The sequence below is a fragment of the Leucopleurus acutus genome (assembly GCF_964270905.1).
Source record: "Leucopleurus acutus genome assembly, chromosome: 8".
Classification (NCBI taxonomy): domain Eukaryota; kingdom Metazoa; phylum Chordata; class Mammalia; order Artiodactyla; family Delphinidae; genus Leucopleurus; species Leucopleurus acutus.
In genome coordinates, this window is record NC_139151.1 from 77,212,011 (window position 1) to 77,234,816 (window position 22,806).

At 35.8% G+C, this 22,806-nt stretch overlaps 1 protein-coding gene across 1 annotated transcript in view; it reads left to right on the forward strand.

Moving 5' to 3' along the window:
• LUZP2 (leucine zipper protein 2) overlaps window positions 1-22,806 on the forward strand; it is a gene marked incomplete at both ends in the record, with an annotated part of 446,055 nt that overhangs the window by 312,404 nt on the left and 110,845 nt on the right. The window contains one exon of the mRNA XM_082845005.1: window positions 14,150-14,212. Coding sequence (XP_082701131.1) covers window positions 14,150-14,212 — 63 coding nt within the window. The remainder of the gene's footprint in view (window positions 1-14,149; window positions 14,213-22,806) is intronic.

A 22,806-nucleotide genomic window follows, 5' to 3' on the forward strand; every position in this document is an offset into this window, starting at 1 on the left:
GTTCTTGTAAAAGAGACTGGAGAGAATGATGCAGATGCAATATTTAATTCTGTATATGTATCTTATCATGAAGCCAATTATATGTGTTGAGTAACTTATGTACATAGTGACAAAATGGGAAGAGTCAAGAATGCTCCAAGATTTTTAGCAGGAAAAATCAGAAAGTTGGTACCATCCTTAACTGAGAGAGAGAAGACTGTAGTTGAAGAAGACTTGGGGAAAAGATGACACTAATTTTGCATACCTCAGATTTGAGATGACTACATATGATGGATGAGTTAGCTGTTTGATTTGAGAAGAGATTGTATTTAAAACCATGATCGTGGATGAAATCAATGAGGTAGTGAGGATAAAGAAAGAAAATGTCCTAGTACTCAGCCATGAGTTACTCCAGAGTTGAGATGTGTGAGAAGTGTTGGAGATTGACAAAAGACCATTGAGAATCTTAAAAAGAAAGAAAGAACACAAAACAAAGAATGAGGCGTTCCATAAGACAAGTTGAAAAAAGAATATCTCAAGAAGGGGGAACGTGTCAAACCTTTTTTTAAAAAATTATTTTCTATTGGAGTATAGTAGCTTTACAATGTTGTGTTAGCTTCTACTGCACAGCAAAATGAATCAGCCATACCTATACGTATAACCCCTCCCTTTTGGATTTTCCTCCCATTTAGGACTCCACAGTGCATTAAGTAGAGTTCCCTGTGCTATACAGTATGTTCCCATCAGTTGTCTATTTTATACATAGTATCAATAGCGTATATGTATCAATCCCAATCTCCCATTTTCTCCCACCCCACCCCTTTCCCCTTGGTATTCATGCATTTGTTCTCTATGTCTGTGTCTCAGAAATTTCTGCTTGTACCATTTTTCTAGATTCCACATATATACGTTAATATATGATACTTGTTTTACTCTTTATAACTTACCTCACTCTGTATGACACTCTCTAGATCCTGATAATAAAACAAAAAAGACAAAAACCAGGAATTGTCCCATGAATTTAGCAGCAGTGAGATCAAACATTTTTAAAAAGTGCAAATATTGCTTATGGATATATATACATATTGAATTGTATACCAAATTCAGGCTAAAATATATGAAAAAAACTTGGTCTCTTTTTCACTTTAATAAGACACATCCCTTATTAGTGGAGTCAGATTTATGGTAATACTAAAACAAAATAATTATTCTGTCAATGCCCCTATCACTTCAATGTGTAAAACCGTCAACAGGACTAATTTATGTCAGCTTGGAGCATAAAAGCAAATGGTAATCCTATTCTTCCTGCCACACCTCACAGGAATTTTCCAGTGATCCTGGGAGGAAAACAGAAACCCCAAGTATTAAATAAATTATCTTCCTTTGAAGTTTTAACAGTTAAACTTTATTGTCTGGCTTGAACTATAGTATCAGATCTTTGTTAGTACTAACTTTAAAAGGAATTGCTTACAACAGTCAATATTTGGCAAGCTTCAATTAAATCATAAATAATAAACTGGGTCCAAATTTATTCTTGTAAGTAAGATTTGATGACCTTTAGTCATTACAAATGCAATGGTGACTGATTAGCAAAGATGGAACAAAACAATTTTTAAAGTTAATGACATTAGCTTTAAATGTCATAGTGTTGATATGTCTTATGCAGTTGTACCACTTGTATTTGAATGTGGAAATACGTTCCAACACTTTTTTTTTTTAAATCCCGAGGCTGAGGAAATGGTAACATAAATTTTTGTAAAACTCCAAAAACAGAGTTTTACTCAATTGCTATAAGTCTCTCAGGTGGATTCCTAGGACAAACTGGCTTTTTTGGGCTGGGAATTCCCAGAATTGCAAAGAGAGGGTGGCAGGTGTTCAAGTATTAACTGGGCAAATCAGGAAGAGAATATTCTCAGGAGTAATTACAAGTGAATTAGCTGATCTTTCCTAATGATTTCACAACAAATTTACCTTGCCTTGTTACTGCTCTAGGGGCAAAGCTAGTTTATAAACCATAATTTATTTTATTGCCTGGAGGGGTTTTACTGGCTGGTGAAAGTGCATGTGTCTGGAATTAAAAACTCAAAGACTAATTCCATGTTTATGTACATTTTGGTTATTGCCCATGCATTATTCAGTAGAAATCCAGGACTTGTCTTTATTGTTTTGTGCTTGTTTGTTTGTTTTTCCACAAGCAGGGAATTAGTAAAAACTTCTACCAGAAGATCATGGGTTCTGGTAGAGGTTAAACCTGGACAAATCCCAGCTCTACCACTTAGTAGGTGCTTGAACATGGGCAGGTTAAATAACGTCATTAAGCCTCAGGTTGGCCATTTCTAACATGGAAATGATTAAGAATGTTTTGCCTGTAGGGCTGCTGCAAAGATTCAATGAAATAATATATGTAAAGCATGTTGTACAATACCTGGCACAAAATAAGCATTTAACAAATGCTAGTTTAAATACACACACTCAACACTCAGTGATTTTTTCCAGTTTTATTGAGTAATAATTGTAACATTGTCTAAGTTTAAGGTGTACAGCATGTTGACTTGATACATTTATATATTGCAGTATAATTACTACCATAGCATTAGCTAACACCCCCATCACCTCACATAATTACCATTTCATTTTTTTGTCGTGAGAACATTTAAGATCTACTCTCTTAGCAACTTTCAATTATATAATACAGTATCATTAACTATAGACCACAATATTGTGCATTAGATCCCCAGAACTTATTCATCTTCTAACTAGAAGTTTGTATCTTTTGACCAATATCTCCATTTTCCCAACTGTCCAGTTCCTGGTAATCACTATTCTACTCTCTTTTCCTACAAGTTTAGCTTTTTTAGATTCCACATATGAGATATTATGCAGTATTTGTCTTACTCTATCTAACTTACCTTACTTAGCATAATGCCTTCAAGGTCCATCTATGTTGTTGCAAAAGGCAGGATTTCCTTCTTTCTTATGAATGAATAATATTCCAAAATGTATGTGTGTATATATGGATTGGCCAGAAAGTTTGTTTGTTTTTTTCTGTAAGGTCTAATGGAAAAAACCCAAATGAACCTTTTGGCCAACCCAACATCTAGATCTATACTCAATATAATACATTCTTTATCCATTCATCCATTGACAGACACTTAGGTTGTTTCCATATCTTGGCTATTGTAAATAATGCTGCAGTAAACCTGGGAATATCTTCTCTATCTCCTGTTTTCATTTCCTTTGGATATATACCAGAAATGGGATTGCTAGATCGTAGGGTAATTCTATTTAAACTCCATACTGTTTTCCATAGTGGCTGCACTAATTTCCATTCCCAGCTTTAGTGCACTAGTATTCCCTTTTCTCCACATCCTCAAAAACACTTGCTATCTCTTATATTTTTGATAATGGCCATTCTAACAGGGTGAAGTGATATCTCATTGTAGTTTGTGGTTTTGTTTTGCATTTCCCTGATAATTAGTAATGTTGAGCACCTTTTCATGTACCTGTTGGCCATTTATATGTTTCTTTGGAAAAATGTCTATTCAGTTCCCCAAGTCTTTTTTTCTTAATTCTTTTTTTAAGATTTTTATTGGAATGTAGTTGCTTTACAATATTGTGTTAGTTTATACTGTACAGCAAAGTGAATCAGCTATATATATATATATATATCCCCTCTTTTGGGGATTTGCTTCTCATTTACGTCACCACAGAGCACTGAATAGAGTTCCCTGTGCTATACAGTACGTTCTCACTAGTTATCTATTTTATACGTAGTATCAATAGTGGATATATGTCAATCCCAATCTCCTAATTCATTCTACCCCCTCTTTTCCCCCTTGGTATCCATACATTTGTTTTCTACATCTGTGTCTCTATTTCTGCTTTATAAATAAGATCATCTATACCAATTTTTTCAGATTCCACATATATGCATTAATATACAATATTTGTTTTTCTCTTTCTGACTTCCTTCACTTTGTATAACACTATCTAGGTCCATCCATGTCTCTACAAATGACCCAATTTCATTCCTTTTTATGGCTGAGTAATATTCCATTGTATATATGTACCACATCTTCTTTATCCATTCCTCTATTGATGGACATTTAGGTTGCTTCCATGTCCTGGATATTGTAAATAGAGCTGCAATGAACATTTTGGTACATGACTCTTTTTGAATTATGGTTTTCTCAGGGTATATACCCAGTAATGGGATTGCTGGGTAGTATGGTAGTTCTAGTTTTAGTTTTTTAAGGAACTTCCATACTGTTCTCCATAGTGGCTGAACCAATTCACATTCACACCAGCAGTGCAAGAGGGTTTCCTTTTCTCCACACCCTCTCCAGCATTTATTGTTTGTAGATTTTTTGATGATGGCCATTCTGACTGGTGTGAGATGATATCGCATTGTAGTTTTAATTTGCATTTCTCTAATGATTAGTGATGTTGAGCATTCTTTCATGTGTTTGTTGGCCATCTGTATATCTTCTTTGGAGAAATGTCTCTTTAGGTCTTCTGCCCATTTTTGGATTGGGTTGTTTGTTTTTTTTAATATTGAGCTGCATGAGCTGCTTGTAAGTTTTGGAGATTAATCCTTTGTCAGTTGCTTCATTTGCAAATATTTTTTGCCATTCTGAGGGTTGTCTTTTTGTCTTGTTTATGGTTTATGCTTTCCTTTGCTGTGCAAAAGCTTTTAAGTCCCATTTGTTTATTTTTGTTTTTATTCTCATTACTGTAGGAGGTGGGTTAAAAAAGATCTTGCTGTGATTTATGTCAAAGAGTGTTCTGGCTATGTTTTCCTCTAAGAGTTTTATAGTGTCCAGCCTTACATTTAGGTCTTTAATCCATTTTGAGTTTATTTTTGTGTATGGTGTTAGGGAGTGTTCTAATTTCATTCTTTTACTTGTAGCTGTCCAGTTTTCCCAGCACCACTTATTGAAGAGACTGTCTTTTCTCCATTGTATGTTCTTGCTTCCTTTGTCATAGATTAGTTAACCATATCAGAACTCACTCAATTTTAATCAGATTTTTTCTTTTGTTACTGAGTTGTATGAGTTTTTAATTCTCTGTACAAAATATTGCCTAAAACTTAACTGCTAAGTAAACCTATATGGTGACAATCTTTAGATGTTACTGAATTTGAAATCCCAAATTCTTCCTACTTTATTTTTCTAAAGAGTAAATCTGATCATGTGACTTTCATGCTAAACATTCAGTGCCATGGCTTCAATGGCATACAGGGCCCTGTTTGACTAACCCCAAAGCTCCTCTCCCATCTTATCTCTCAACTCTTTTGAGCATCCTGTGGTCTAGCACACATACTATTCTTTCTCTTTTGCCATTTCTTATTATTTGGCTGCTCCTTTACACTTCTAAAGATAGTTCAATATCATTCCCTGAGTAGGTGCCTCTCTAGAGACTTTGAGTGCCACTGTCAGACTCCTTCATGGATTGTGAACTCATTGAAGAGAGGGATTGTTTTAGCTCCATTACTAGTACATAAAAAGTTTGTATAACTTGACAAGAATATTAATGCTGGGCTTCCCTGGTGGTGCAGTGGTTAAGAATCCGCCTGCCAATGCAGGGGACATGGGTTCAAGCCCTGGTCCGGGAAGATCCCACGTGCCACAGAGCCAGTGCGCCACAACTACTGAGCCTGCACTCTAGAGCCCGTGAGCCACAAGTACTTGGCCCGCATGCCACAGCTACTGAAGCCCATGCCTAGAGCCTGTGCTCCGCAGCAGGAGAAGCCACCACAATGAGAAGCCTGTGCACCACAGCAAAGAGTAGCCCCTGCTCGCCACAACTAGAGAAAGCCCATGTGCAGCAACGAAGACCCAATGCAGCCAAAAATAAATACATTTATTAAAAACAAAAAAAGAATATTAATGCTCTCTTTCATGAAGTTATTTCTGGAATGAATGGCATTTCATATTTTAGCAAAAATTTTTAACCCGTTAGAATGAGAGCTCTCTGATAAGGGAAGGGGGTTTTAATGACAGCAGAAGCAGGTTCTATTTCCAAGAGAATTGTCTATTTTAAAGGAAGACCAAATCAGACATAAAGAGAAATACTACTGAGAGCAGTAACTTCCACAATAAACTTTTATCTGTATGAGAAATTAGAGGGCTCAAGAGCTAGAATCTTATCTGTCATCTTCTAAAATAATAGTATATATAAAAATTGAGATGCCAAAACTCTGAATCTTCTTGGAATGCTGTCATAATCATCAAAAAGAGTATTCTCTATTTTTGCAAGACAAACTGAATTTTATTGAAATAATAAGAGCTAATATTTATTGAGCACTTACCATGTGACAGTCATGTTATAAATGTTTTGTTTATATCATCTCACTTAATACAACCACCCCATTTGTCATGATAGTTACCTCATTTTATGAGTGGAAAAACAGAGGCACCAGAGGTTATGAGATGCATCAAAAATCACAGAGCTTATGAAAAAGTGGGATTTCAATACAGTTGTTCTGTCCTAAGAGCCCAGCCACTGTGCCATATTATATCCATACTATTTGAAAAGGGATCTTGTAGGTATGGGATATTCTCTGTCCTGACTGGCACAGAGAATAATTACTATACTTGGTAAATTGGACTGTATTATAACTATATTTTAACTGACATCAGAAAAAATCATCATCTCACGTCCCTCATGTCCCCTCTCAGTGGTCCTGAAGCTGCAAGAAATCTGAGATATTCTTCATTATTTCACACATGTTGACACTGAGTGTCTAGGGATTAAAGGACTTACACTAGATATTAGAGCTAGTTTTGTGCTAAGAATAAAACTCTCATGAATCACTCTTAAATTTTCTAATGCATTAGAGCCAAGTTCAGTATCTCAACCTGTTCCTGAGATAACCTCAATGAGGAAATCTTTGAGCACTTGTAAAACTTTTGTTACACCTGCAACAAATTTAGAATTCACGTTGGCAAGGCCAACACTCATCTGGGGTATCTGCCATCACTTGGATAATTTCATGGCTGTAGGGTGGTTTTAAGTGTTTATAGGATGATCCTATCACTCATGTCTACTCAATTCTAAATCTTTCTGTAAAAATGTAAATCTTAACTAAAGTAGAAACAAGTCCACATATAGATTTTAAATCATAACATTATATTTAAACAAAGGAATGATTTTTAAAAAGTAGTGTAAATATTTGGTTTTCAACGAAGTATCTTTCTTGCTGCCTACATTATATTTTACTATAATTAAAAAGAGAATATCTAAGGGTTTTTTTTTGACCAAAGGCCTAAAGCTCTGTATTTTTATTTTAATATATATAGGTGGCTGATTCCCTTTGGCCTTTTTCTCCATTATCGACTTGAAACTATTTTATAGACAATTTTATCTTTATCCATTTTGAAATTCTACTTTTTCCTTCTGTGTGGCTTAGAATAAATAAAAAGACCTTATACAAATTTCTTATTTTCCCTAGTTCCTATGCAGCTGAGTGTTTCTCCCCTTTATTGATCTCTTCACCCCTTATTTTAGAACAGAAATAATCTTTAAATTTTAAGGAGTCATCAATCGTTAAAGTGGATTGTGACTTAACAACTTCTTGGGGTAGAGGGAACCATAAATACTAAATGAAAAGTGCATAATGTTGTAGATTATGTCCTGATTTTAGAAACATTAAAAAGAGAAAAAATTGTGCATCCCAAGAATTGATGAAATACGCATTCATTGTTTAGATTTCAGTCCAGTAACCCATCCATTTCCTGAGCTGTTCTCAGAAAGAGACTGTTAGGGAATTTATAAAATATTATAACATCTGCCAATATTTTAGAAGCAAAGTATTTAAGTCACATCTTACCCCTAAACTCTATTGCTTTTCTTTATATGGGTTATAAGTTTTCCAGTTGCAACCGTATTTGAAAGGACATGCCCATTTTTCAGGCATTTTAAAAACACATTTAAATTGAAACAAATGTGCCTCTGAAGCATTCATATATAGTGGTTTATGCACAGTTTTAGGAAGTTTTAAAATAGGAGATGCTTCCTGCAGTGAGACGCAGAAATCTCTGGTTTTATTTTGAATACCACTTGCAGGTGTTTTTACTTTTGGTTTATACTTAATTGCACTTTGGAGACATTAACACACGTTTTCAGCTGCCTGTCAGCAGTCGTATATTTTATTTAAGTCCAGAAAACAATGTGACAAACACATTTACATTATTTATTATATTTGACAATCCTAAGTGTCCCCAGATTTTGACTTTTACCATGAAAATTCATTGAGACCTCATCAACCCACCTTGTAATTAAGTACACTGATTTACAGCCTCTCATTCAACTGTCACAGTAACTATTCCTGTCTTATAATTATGGATACCTCCTCCTACTTGGTTCTTGCCTATTTTCTGAACCTTATTCCCCAAGTTTTCTCTTTATCCTACATGAAATCTTCACAATAAATTCATGCTTTGCTTGATTTAGCCATTATTAGTTTCTATTATTTGCCAGCAAAAATCCTGATTAATACCTAATTTCATTTGAAAGAACAATGTAAAATGGAAACTCCTAGTAGTTTTGGAATTTTTACATTTACGTATTGCAAGATTATAGAGATTTATATCTCTTTCTGTTTTGGAACCCAGAATGTCTGTTGGGTTTGAGCTACCAAGTAAGCTATACTGAAAATGTGATGTTTTAAGTTCCCAGGCAAAAATCAAAGCTAGATTAGCAGATCTAACTATTAAAAATATTTTGTTACTATCAGATTTGAGTTTGGGTTTTATCATAGAGATAAGGGGAGATATTAAATGGCATTTTAGGTAGATTCCCAAGAAGCTGGGTTCCTAGGAAGGCTGTAGGGACATTTGTTTTAAGCCACCCCAAATTTGTACGGAATCCAACGGGGAGACATTCCTTTAGTGGGTGGTAAGCAGAGCCTGCCTTTTATTTGGAAAAGCTAAAATAGGTGGATATATTCTCTGCCCACATCCTGATAAGCATGAGCATTAGATATAAGCTTGGATGTTTGTTTTTTTGTTGGAGGGAGTGGCTACTCTGAATCTTAGGGCAGTGACAGAATTAACGATTATGTAGGGATAGGTGGAAAAAAAGATTTAAGTATGGTGTCAAGAGAACAGAGCAGCTGGTGCTAGAAGCATGTAGCTGAAAAATCCAGGCGTATACACACTAGCTTCAGGCAAGTGTAGAACAGGGGAGAAGGACCAAGAACATCAGTAGAATTCAGTATTTCTCTATACTCGTGTGTTCTTTTTCTATGTTTATATTCAGTCTCAGGTGAGTTCTGACATAGTGATGACCCTTGGCACATTTTCCTCAATAAATCTTGAAAATGAGAGTTTTATATTTGAGTCTCACCAGCAACTTTTATGTTAACTTTACCAACTCTGGATCAAGCCTCTGATTGGCTGAGCTTGAGTTTCATCCTTTGCCTTGATAGCGTGGGTAAAGTTAGTGTCACACAAGCCACGTGGAATTAGCATGGAAAAATATTTTTCACAAGAAAAAGCAAGGTACAGTTATTAGAAGAAGGGATAGTAGAAGTATGACAGGCAAGAAAAACAGACATCTAAACGTTTTATAATTCTTTTAATCTACTTTTTCTTATGTCCCCTCAAGCGAGGCATAATCATTATTGGATCCTAGCATTTTGGGCATAATTACATGTGTACATTGTTATTTTAGACCTTGTAAAAGTACCATTAAGTTTGATAGGGATGAGATCCATTGTTTAGAAGGTAGATAAAATGATACAAGTCTGATTAAACTGTAAAGGCTATGTTCTTTTTTTTTTTTTTTTTTTGTGGTACGTGGGCCTCTCACTGCCGTGGCCTCTCCCGTTGCGGAGCACAGGCTCCGGACGCGCAGGCTCAGCGGCCATGGCTCACGGGCCTAGCCGCTCCGCGGCATGCGGGATCCTCCCGGACCGGGGCACGAACTCGCGTCCCCTGCATCGGCAGGCGGACTCCCAACAACTGCGCCACCAGGGAAGCCCAAGACTATGATCTTAATGCCTAAATGATAACAAGTCAATTCTTTCTGGGATTAAAGAAGAATATGATCACTAACATTGAGTAGAAAGGTTAAATCAGTGAATTGTCTGAGAATCAGCATTCCCTCTCCAATGTTCTGTGCCATCCGTGTTTCTGAAAAACATGCCAGCTAAGAACTATCTCAATAAGGGCCTTGATAAGTCTTCCTTGTATCTGACAATTGGCCCCATTATGGGTGATTATAGTTAATATCCTCATTTCTGGATTTATTTCAAAATAGTGAAATAGTCTAATTCTTAAGCTCTGGAAATGACATTTATCTTAATGGAAACATATTGTTTACACAGTTGCCCAGAATTATCAACTGCCACAGCAGACTGTGGACACACAACATAATCACTGCTCATTTTTGTTGTGGCCACAGGATATCCATGTAGGACAATCTTCCTTGTGCTAATCCAGTTGCATTGTCCAAGTCTATCACACATATTTGAAGAGAAATATTCACTGCTTTATCTATCACTTCAGCATTGAACAGAATGAACAAAAGGAAAAGAAAGAAAGAAAAATAAAGAAAGGAAGGAAGAAAGAAGGAAAAAGAAAAAAGGGAATAAAAACTTTTAACTGAAGATGCAAATTTTAAGTAGTATAGATTACATACACCAATTCTGAGATATGTTATTAACTTTATTATCATTTCTAATAAATTTACTCATGTATGGATGGTTTGTGTTAACACGTAAGGCCTCATATTAGATGTACTTCACTAATCTTGTCTCAATTTTGTTTATTTATCTTAATTTTATTTTTTAGCTATTTTAACTTCCTATTTTGAGATAACTGTTCCCAGTTTTATTGCGAAATAATTGACATACATCACTGTATAATTTAAGGCGTATATCATGATGGTTTGATTTACATATATTGTGAAATGATGACCATGGTAGGTTTAGCCCATCCATCTTCTCATATAGATACAGTAAAAAGCAAAGAAAGAAAGAAGGAAAAATATTTTCCTTGTGATCAGAGCTCTTAGGATTTTCTCTCTTAACAATTTTTCTATATATCATACATCAGTGTTAGCTATAGTTATCATGCTGGACATTACGTCCCTAGAACATATTTATCTTATAATTGGAAATTTGTACCTCTTGACCACCTTCCTCCAATTACCCCTCCTTGTACCCTTCACCTTGGTAATCATAAGTCTGTGAGTTTGGTTCTTTTTATTTAGTTTCTCTATCTGACTTATCTTCCTTCAGATTTCATTCATGTTGTTACTAATGGTAGTATTTCCTCATTTTAATGGCTGTTTTACATACATATATATCACAGTGTCTCTGTTCATTCATCCATCAGTGGACACTTAGGTTGTTTCCATGTCTTGGCTACTGTAAATATTGCTGCTATGAACACGGGGTGGGGCGGGGGGGCTGTACAGATATCTTTTCAAGTTAATGTTTTCTTTTTCTTTGGTTATATTCCAAGAAGTGGAATTGCTGGATCTTATGGTAGTTCTATTTTTAATTTTTTGAGTATCCTCCATACTATTTTCATAGTGGCTGTAGCAATTTACAATTCCACCAGAAGTGCACAAAGATTCCCTTTTCTCTGCATTCATGCCAGCATTTATCTCTTGTCTTTTTGATGATGGCCATTCTAACAGGCATGAAGTGATATTTTATCATTTCAATCTGCTTTTCCCTAATGACTAGTGATGTTGAGGATTTTTTCATGTACCTGTTGACCTTTTCTATATCTTCTTTGGAGAAATGTCTATTCAGGTCCTTTGTCCATTTTTTAATTAGGTTATTATTTTTTTTTTTTTTGCTATTGAGTTATATGAGTTCTTTACATGTTTTAGATATTAACCCCTTATCATCAAATATATGGTTTGCAACTTTCTTTTTTTCACCATTTCGTAGGTTTTCTTTTTACTTGTTGATGGTTTCTTTTGCTATGCAGAAGTTATTTAGTTTGATGCAGTCCCACTTGCTATTTTTTTGCTTGTGCTTTAACTGTCAGATCCAAAAAGACATTACAAACATTGGAGTAGCAAATTAATACAGAATGTTCTCATGTACCTTTACCCCAAACCTCTAATGTAACATCATACAATGATACTACAATTATTAAGCCAGAAAATTAACATTAATACAATATTACTAAACAAACTATAGACCTTATTTGAATTTCACCCATCTTTCCACTAAAAAACTATAGCCATAAAAATGATGAAAATCAAAGTGAATAACAGATCTCTAGAGATAGTAAAGATATATCCCTTATGTAAAAAAACAATAAGAGAAATCAAAAAAGAAAAATAGACAATTTTAATAGAAAAAATATTAAGATTACACATGTCGAAAATATCATAAATAGACATGTACAGAAGGAAACTTAGGGTATTTTTTTTAACCTACAGACTGAGCAACACTGCAGAGTTAGAACATCAATATGTATCTCGTTATTATAGTTTATGAGCTTTTAAATACAGGAATACTGTACATTAAATACTCTTTAAAAACCTTAATCTTGTGTTTTGTTGTATAATGAGTACAAATATTTGCAAAAAAAACATTACTAAGTGAATCAAGATAACTCCTCATTTGTGTAAAACATTTCAAGGTATTAAAATTCTAAGTAAGTTTTTTACAATTTCAACTCTTAGCTAAGGAGGAAAAGTTAGACAAAGGATTCTTTCAAACTGAGGCAGCTGTACGCACTGTCTGCATGACAGGAAAATAAAATAGGAAATGGTGTGCATAATCAGGTGAGCATTGTGTGTGAAGAAGTCTTTTTTTTTTTGTACATTTTATTTTTTTAATGTATCTTTATTGAGGTATAACTGCTTCACAATACTACGCTAGCCTCTGCCACACAACAAAGTGAATCTGCCATATGCATACATACATCCCCATAACCCCTCTCTCTTGAGCCTCCCTCCCACCCTCCCTATCCCACCCCTCTAAGTCGTTGCAAAGCACTGAGCTGATCTCCCTGTGCTATGCTGCTGCTTCCCATTAGCTATTTTACATTTGGTAGTGTATATGTGTCGATGCTACTCTCACTTCGCCCCAGCTTCTCCCTCCCCTCTGTGTCCTCAAGTCCATTATCTATGTCTATGTCTTTACTCCTGTCCTGCCACTGGGTTCATCAGTAACAGTGCAGTAAGTCAGAAAGAGATAAACAAATACCGTATGCTAACGCATGTATACAGAACCTAAAAAAAAAAAGGTACTGATGAAGAAGAAGTCTTAAATTTGATGTATTCATTCATTCAGTTATTCATTCACACTGCATAAATTTAATTCAATTTGCTTATGATGCTCATCAAATTGACTCTCTTTAGAGCCATTATATATGAGATGTACTTTCCATTACATTGTTTGCTCCTGTAGAGACAGTACAAAGTCTAAATCCTGTGGGTTTTACAAAGTTTTCTGCTCTCCTTTAGCCTGCCTGTCTAAAAGAAGAGTAGTACTCAGTTATGGGACAAAGAAAAGCCTGAGTGTAATGAGGGATATATAATTGACTCACTGTAAGGGTTTAGATTCAGATGGCTAACACTTTGCTTCCATTTCTAAAGTAACATTCTTTCTATGAAAGAATGTTTCTACGTCAAGTCCAGCAAATAGAATACATTTTTGAGGCCTGGAAGAAGAAATAGTTTCTGAGCATCAAGAAGCACTTTGAGTGCAATGCACAGGTGTCAGGAATATAAGTGGACTCTAAACCCATAACATTTAAAGGAAATTCAGACCCTAGAGTGTCTGTGACTATATTAGACTAGATTCCAAGGTGACCAGCATCCAGATGATGGTAGAAATAAATGTTTGCTGTTTAGAGGGGTGCTTTAAGAAACTAGTACCAACTACACATTTGAAACTAAAATTATTTTATAAGACAACATACATGAATATAATAAAACAGAGTTAAATGTAAGACCAAAGAAAGTTCCATATTTTCTAATAAATGTGTTAATGCTAATACATCAGATTTTTTATTAAATAAAGGAAACATTCTTTTACATTACAGATTCAACTCAATTTATTGCAAATCCACTACATCTCATATCATGAAGGACTTATCTGTGAACAAGACATAGAGAAATACTGCTGACGTATTTAAGGAAATTTTTAATATTTTATAACTTCTTAGCAATAAAACTATGTTTCTTTCTTCAGAATAAAAGCTTGAAACACAAACTCTTGTCAGGAAACAAGCTATGTGGAATACATGCAGAAGAGGTAAGTTTTCACTTCTTATAGTTTCAACTGAATAGAAACAATATTAGTGCCAATTTTTTTTGTTAAACCCAGACATCTGGTGACGGTTTTCCCCTAAAACATAAATGCAAACATTGGAATAAGAAAATAAAAACACATTTTAAACTTCTAGGTATTTTTGGATGTTTTGACAGTTCATCTCCAAAACGAAAAAGAAAAATTTTAAGCCAGTTAAGTGTCACTTTCCTAAATGATATTCTGGATTCCTTCCTTAACTGGATTATCAGGATTTCCTCACTAGCAAACACGTGGAAGGCCATGAAATTTTCACTTTTGGTACCTTCTATGTGATGTCTACACAGTTTTGCAGTGACAATCAAGTGTCAAAATGAGGATCTAGGACTGACCATAAAACTTAAGAAACAAATAGAGTCATTGGTTCTGTTTGCTGGACAAGAATATCATCTCATACATTTCTTAGGGGGAAAAAAGTCATTCTGTTTAGTCCAGGTTTAATTAAAATCAATTTTTTGTCCTCTTGATCTTCCAAATCAATCTGTACTTTATTTAATGTTGTAGAAATATAGCTCATAGTCAACAATTCTTAGTAATAGTAAAGACATAGTAGAAATAGTGCCATAGTAAGTGATTCTTTATACCTCAAGGAGAGGAGACAGCATTCAGTGTATTAGCTGGAGCCTCAAAGAAGCATACACAAAGAAAAGATTAGTCGTGCAAATTTTTTTTAGTGGCAAAGCCTGTGAATGATAAGGAACAGGCGTGTTAGCCTTCAAACCTCAATGAAGACCTGATGTCTGTGAAGGGGAAAGGAAAGAGGTTTAGTTAGAACAAGAACAGTGTCTTACACAAGTTTACCCCTTTTCCCATAGCAGACTAGAAGCAAGTACAGTGCTGGTGAACTACTTCTACCGTCTCCTAAATATGGAGCCGCCTCTCATTCAAAAAGCCTTTTCCTGGGCTTCCCTGGTGGCGCAGTGGTTGAGAGTCTGCCTGCCGACGCAGGGGACACGGGTTCGTGCCCCGGTCCGGGAAGATCCCTCATGCCGCGGAGCGGCTAGGCCCGTGAGCCATGGCCGCTGAGCCTGCGCGTCCGGAGCCTGTGCTCCGCAATGGGAGAGACCACAGCAGTGAGAGGCCCGCGTACCGCAAAAAAAAAAAAAAAAAAAAAAATCATTATTATGAGTGCTGGAGTTAGAGTCAACATGCAATATAATAATCCATTTATAATGTCTTTACAATGATATTATACATGTAATGAATAGAACTTTTTAATACATGGAAACTAAATGTTGATGCCCCATAAATGAATAATCAAACTGAATGGCATATAGATATGAGCCTGTGCAGTGTTGTTTTTTCATTGTATTTTTCTATTTGGATATAAATAAACTCTTTATATTGTTGATATTTGCTAGGTTTCTAGAAATATTGCGTATGTAGCATGCAGTTTCTGAATGTTACTTGTAAGAGCGTAAGCAAGTGGATATGAGTTTTGAAACCACCTGGATTGAAGCTGTATTCTGAGATGGTTGACATGTTCCCAGATCCCCACCCATGTACAGGAAAAAGAGGTGTCTCCTAGGAGAAGGTGTCTGTGGTGTTTATAAACAAACAGAAGAATGAAAAAACAAACAGCAACAACGACCTGGAGCTACCTATATTTTTTAGCCCCTTAATTCAAAAAGATTCATATTTCTCATCTCAATTCCTCAGAGGACATATTATTTCTGCATTCTTATTTATGAATTCCTAGACTTTTCATAGATCAGTAATGTATAACGTTAAAATAAATTGAAATATGTTCGTTATAATTTATTCATTTGCTCTATTTCCTTATTTATTTATTTCAACTTCTTGATTTAATAGGCCAATGTAGTTGGCTCCTGACAGGAATATCTGTGAAAAACTGTGTTTCTAGTGTTTGAACCTCCCAGGGGTGTATCATTTACAACACTTACAAGAGTATACTCTAATTGATGACGGTTCCAGCATTAGATGATGATTTAGTAATTATAACACCATCATAACACAGTCCCCCACTTTGCAAAATCCACTACCTTGCATAGTTGGAAACATTTTGAATGTAATAAGAAACTGAATCACAGTTGCAGTTTATTCACTGGAAGGCTCATAAACATTCCATGTAGTCTTGGAAAAGTACAATATTTTAAACATATGAGAGGGCTTTACATATCAAAGAGGAGTTTTGTACCAGTACTGTTTACTAGGATATAATAATCCCATGAGGATCCTGTAGTTTATTAGGTACTATGGCCAGCTACTTTATTTATTTATTTATTTAACATCTTTATTGGAGTATAACTGCTTTACAGTGGTGTGTTAGTTTTTGCTTTATAACAAAGTGAATCAGTTATACACATACATATGTCCCCATACTTCTTCCCTCTTGCATCTCCCTCCCTCCTACCCTCCCTATCCCACCCCTCTAGGTGGTCACAAAGCACTGAGGTGGTCTCCCTGTGCTATGCGTCTGCTTCCCACTAGCTATCTATTTTACATTTGGTAGTGTATATATGTCCATGCCACTCTCTCACTTTGTCCCAGCTTACCCTTTCCTATCCCCATCCCCGTGTCCTCAAGTCCATTCTCTATGTCTGCGTCTTTATTGCTGTCCTGCCCCTAGGTTCTTCATGAACTTTTTTTTTTTTTTTTTTTTTAGATTCTATATATATGTGTTAGCACACGGTATTTGTTTTTCTCTTTCTGACTTACTTCACTCTGTATGACACACTCTAGGTCCATCCACCTCACTACAAATAACTCAATTTTGTTTCTTTTTATGGCTGAGTAATATTCCATCATAGATATGTGCCACCTCTTCTTTATCCATTCATCTGCCAATGGACACATAGATTGCTTCCATGTCCTGGCTATTGTAAACAGAGCTACAATGAACATTTTGGTACATGACTCTTTTTGAATTTTGGTTTTCTCAGGGTATATGCCCAGTAGTGGGATTGCTGGGTCATATGGTAGTTCTAATTGTAGTTTTTTAAGGAACCTCCATACTGTTCTCCATAGTGGCTTTATCAATCTACATTCCCACCAACAGTGCAAGAGGGTTCCCTTTTCTCTACACGCTCTCCAGCATTTATAGTCTCTAGATTTTTTGATCATGGCCATTCTGACTGGTGTGAGGTGATATTGCATTGTAGTTTTGATTTGCATTTCTCTAATGATTAATGATCTTGAGCATTCTTTCATGTGTTTGTTGGCAGTCTGTATATCTTCTTTGGAGAAATGTGTGTTTAGGTCTTCTGCCCATTTTTGGCTTGGGTTGTTTCCTATTTTGATATTGAGCTGCCTGTGCCGCTTGTAAATTTTGGAGATTAAACCTTTGTCAGTTGCTTCATTTGCAAATATTTTCTCCCATTCTGAGGGTTGTCTTTTCATCTTGTTTATGGTTTGTGCTTTCCTTTGCGGTGCAAAAGCTTTGAAGTTTCATTAGGTCCCATTTGTTTATTTTTGTTTTTATTTCCATTTCTATAGGAGGTGGGTCAAATAGGATCTTGCTGTGATTTATGTCATAGAGTGTTCTGCCTCTAAGAGTTTGATAGTGTCTGGCCTTACATTTAGCTCTCTAATCCATTTTCAGTTTATTTTTGTGTATGGTGTTAGAGAGTGTTCTAATTTCATTCTTTAACATTTAGCTGTCCAGTTTTCCCAGCACCATTTATTGAAGAGGCAGTCTTTTCTCCATTGCATATTCTTGCCTCCTTTATCAAAGATAAGATGACCATACGGGCCTGCATTTATCTCTGGGCTTTCTCTCCTGTTCCATTGATCTATCTTTCTGTTTTATGCCAGTACCATACTGTCTTGATTACTGTGGCTTTGTAGTAAACTCTGAAGTCAGAGAGCCTGATTCCTCCAGCTCCGTTTTTTGTTCTCAAGATTGCTTTGGCTATTACGGGTCTTTTGTGTTTCCATACAAATTTTAAATTTTTTTGTTCTAGTTCTATGAAAAATGCTAGTGGTAGTTTGATAGGGATTGCATTGAATCAGTAGATTGCCTTGGGTAGTAGAGTCATTTTCACAATGTTGATTCTTCCAATCCAAGACATTGGTACATCTCTCCATCTATTTGTATCATCTTTAATTTATTTCATCAGTGTCTTATAATTTTCTGCATACAGGTCTTTTGTCTCCTTAGGTAGGTTTATTCCTAGATATTTTATTCTTTTTGTTGCAGTGGTAAATGGGAGTGTTTTCTTAATTTCACTTTCAGATTTTTCATCATTGGTGTATAGGAATGCCAGAGACTTCTGTGCATTAATTTTGTATCCTGCTACTTTACCAATTTCATTGATTAGCTCTAGTAGTTTTCCGGTAGCATCTTTAGGATTCTTTATGTATAGTATCGTGTCATCTGCTAACAGTGACAGCATTACTACTTCTTTTCTGCTTTGGATTCCTTTTATTTCTTTTTCTTCTCTGACTGCTGTGGTATAAAATTCCAAAAGTATGTTGAATAATAGTGGTAAGAGTGGGCAACCTTGTCTTGTTCCTGATCTTAGTGGAAATGGTTTCAGTTTTTCACCATTGAGTATGATGTTGGCTGTGGGTTTGTCATTTATTGCCTTTATTATGTTGAGGGAAGTTCCTTCTATGCCTACTTTCTGCAGGGTTTTTATCATAAATGGGTGTTGAATTCTGTTAAAGCTTTCTCTGCATCTATTGAGATGATCATATGGTTTTTCTACTTCAATTTTTTAATATGGTGTGTCACATTGATTGATTTGCATATATTGAAGAATCCTTGCATTCCTGGAATAAAACCCACTTGACCATGGTGTATGATCCTTTTAATCTGCTGTTGGATTCTGTTTGTTAGGATTTTGTTAAGGATTTTTGCATCTATGTTGATCAGTGATATTGGCCTGTAGTTTTCTTTCTTTGTGGCATCTTTGTCTGGTTTTGGTATCAGGGTGATGGTGGCCTCCTAGAATGAGTTTGGGAGTGTTCCACCCTCTGCTATGTATTGGAAGAGTTTGAGAAGGATAGGTGTTAGCTCTTCTCTAAATATTTGATAGAATTTGCCTGTGAAGCCATCTGGTCCTGGGCTTTTGTTTGTTGGAACATTTTTAATCACAGTTTCAATTTCAGTTCCTGTGATTTGTCTGTTCATATTTCCTATTACTTCCTTGTTCAGTCTTGGAAGGTTGTGCATTTGAAAGAATTTGTTCAATTCTTCCAGGTTGTCCTTTTCATTGGCATATAGTTGCTTGTAGTAATCTCTCATGATCCTTTGTATTTCTGCAGTGTCAGTTGTTCCTTCTCCTTTTTCATTTCTAATTCCATTGATTTGAATTTTCTCCCTTTTTTTCTTGATGAGTCTGGCTAATGGTTTATCAATTTTGTTTCTCTTCTCAAAGAACCAGCTTTTAGTTTTATTCATCTTTGCTATCGTTTCCTTCATTTCTTTTTCATTTATTTCTGATCTGATCTTTATGATTTCTTTCCTTCTGCTAACTTTGGGGTTTTCTTGTTCCTCTTTCTCTAATTCCTTTAGGTGTAAGGTTAGGGTGTTTATTTGAGATGTTTCTTGTTTCTGAAGGTAGGATTGTATTGCTATAAACTTCCCCTTAGAACTGCTTTTGCTGCATCCCATAGGTTTTGGGTTGTCGTGTTTTCATTGTCATTGGTTTCTAGGTATTTTTTGATTGCATCTTTGATTTCTTCACTGATCTCTTGGTTATTTAGTAATGTATGGTTCAGCCTCCATGTGTTTATATTTTTTACAGATCTTTTCCTGTAATTGATATCTAGTCTCATAGCATTGTGGTAGGAAAAGATACTTGATACAATTTCAATTTTCTTAAATTTACCAAGGCTTGATTTGTGACCCAAGATATGATCTATCCTGGAGAATGTTGCATGAGCACTTGAGAAAAATGTGTATTCTGTTGTTTTTGGATGGAATGTCCTACAAATATCAATTAAGTCCATCTTGTTTAATGTATCATTTAAAGCTTGTGTTTCCTTATTTATTTTCATTTTGGATGATCTGTCCATGGGTGAAAGTGGGGTGTTAAAGTCCCCTACTGTGAATGTGTTACTGTCGATTTATGCTTTTATGGCTGTTATATTTGCCTTATGTATTGAGGTGCTCCTATGTTGGGTGCATAAATATTTACAATTGTTATATCTTCTTCTTGGATTGACCTCTTGATCATTATGTAGTGTCCTTCTTTGTCTCTTGTAGTAGTCTTTATTTTAAAGTCTATTTTGTCTGATATGAGAGTTGCTACTCCAGCTTTCTTTTGATTTCCATTTGCATGGAATATCTTTTTCCATCCCCTCACTTTCAGTCTGTATGTGTCCTTAGGTCTGAAGTGGGTCTCTTCTAGACAGCATATATATGGGTCTTGTTTTTGTATCCATTCAGCCAGTCTATGTCTTTTGTTTGGAGCATTTAATCCATTTACATTTAATATAGTTATCGATATATATGTTCCTATTATCATTTTCTTAATTGTTCTGGGTTTGTTATTGTAGGTCTTTTCCTTGTCTTGTGTTTCCTGCCTAGAGAAGTTCCTTTAGCATTTGTTGTAAAGGTGGTTTGGTGGTGCTGAATTCTCTTAGCTTTTGCTTGTCTGTAAAGTTTTTAATTTCTCCATCAAGTCTGAATGAGATCTTTGCTGGTTAGAGTAATCTTGGTTGTAGATTTTTCTCCTTCATCCCTTTAAATATGTCCTGTCACTCCCTTCTGCCTTGCAGAGTTTCTGCTGAAAAATCAGCTGTTAACCTTATGGGGATTCATTTGTGTGTTTGTTGTTTTTTCCTTGCTGTTTTTAATACTTTTTCTCTGTATTTAATTTTTGATAGTTTGATTAATATGTGTCTTGGTGTGTTTCTCCTTGTATTTATCCTTAATGGGACTCCCTGTGCTTCCTGGATTGATTAGCTATTTCCTTTCCCATATTACGGAAGTTTTCCACTATAATCTTTTCAATATTTTCTCAGTCCCTTTCTCTTTCTCTTCTTCTTCTGGGACCCCTATAATTTGAATGTTCATGTGTATAATGTTTTCCCAGGTGTCTCTGAGACTGTCCTCAATTCTTTTCATTCTTTTATTCTTTATTCTGCTCTGTGATAGTTTTTTCCACTATTTTATCTTCAAGGTCACTCATCCGTTCTTCTGCCTCAGTTATTCTGCTTTTAATCCCTTCTAGAGAATTTTAAATTTCATTTATTGTGTTGTTCATCATTGTTTGTTTGCTCTTTAGTTCGTCTAGATCCTTGTTAAACGTTTCTTGTGTTTTCTGAATTCTATTTCCAAGATTTTGGATCATCTTTACTATCATTATTCTGAATTCTTTTTCTGGTAGACTGCCTATTTCCTCTTCATTTGTTGGGTCTCGTGGGTTTTTGCCTTGCTCCTTCATCTGCTGTGTATTTCTCTGTCTTCTCATTTTGCTTAACTTACTGTTTTGGGGGTCTCCTTTTCACAGGGTGCAGGTTCGTAGTTCCTGTTGTTTTGGGTGTCTTTCCCCAGTGGCTAAGGTTGGTTCAGTGGGTTGTGTAGGCTTTCTGGTGGAGGAGACTAGGGCCTGTGTTCTGGTGGATGAGGCTGGATCTTGTCTTTCTGGTGGGCAGGTCCACGTCTGGTGGTGTGTTTTGGGGTGTCTGTGGCCTTATTATGATTTTAGGAAGCCTCTCTGCTAGTGGATGGGGTTGTATTCCTGTCTTGCTAGTTGTTTGGCATAGGGTGTCCAGCACCGTAGCTTGCTTGTCATTGATTGGCGCTGGGTCTTGGCATCGAGATGGAGATCTCGGGGAAATTTTCGCTGTTTGATATTACATGGAGCTGGGAGGTCTCTTGTGGACCAGTGTCCTGAACTTAGCTCTCCCACCTCCGAGGCCCAGCCCTTATGCCTGGTTGGAGCACCAAGAGCCTGTCATCCACATAGCTCAGAATAAAAGGGAGAAAAAAAGAAAGAAAGAAAGAAAGAAGAAGATAAAATAAAATAAAGTTATTAAAATAAAAACTAATTATTAAAAAAATGTTTTTTAAGTAATAAAATAAAAAGAATGAAAGAAAGAAGAGAGCAACCAAACCAAAAAACAAATCCACCAATGATAACAAGTACTAAAATCTATACTAAAAAAGAAAGGGGCTTCCCTGGTGGCACAGTGGTTGAGAGTCCACCTGCTGATGTAGGGGACACAGGTTTGTGCCCCAGTCTGGGATGATCCCACACGCTGTGGAGTGGCTAGGCCCTTGAGCCATGGCGGCTGAGCCTGCCCGTCTGGAGCCTGTGCTCTGCAAAAGCCTGTGTACCGCAAAAAAAAAAAAAAAAGGAAAAAAAAAAACTACGAAAGTAAAACCAGACAGACAGAACCCTAGGAAAAATGGTAAAAGTGAAGTTATACAGACAAAATCAGAAACAGAAGCCTACACATACGCACTCCCAAAAAGAGAAAAAGGGAAAAAAAAATATATATATATATATATATAGTTGCTCCCAAAGTCCACCTCCTCAATTTGGGATAATTTGTTGTCTATTCAGGTATTCCACAAATGCAGGTTACATCAAGTTGATTGTGGAGATTTAATCTGCTGCTCCTGA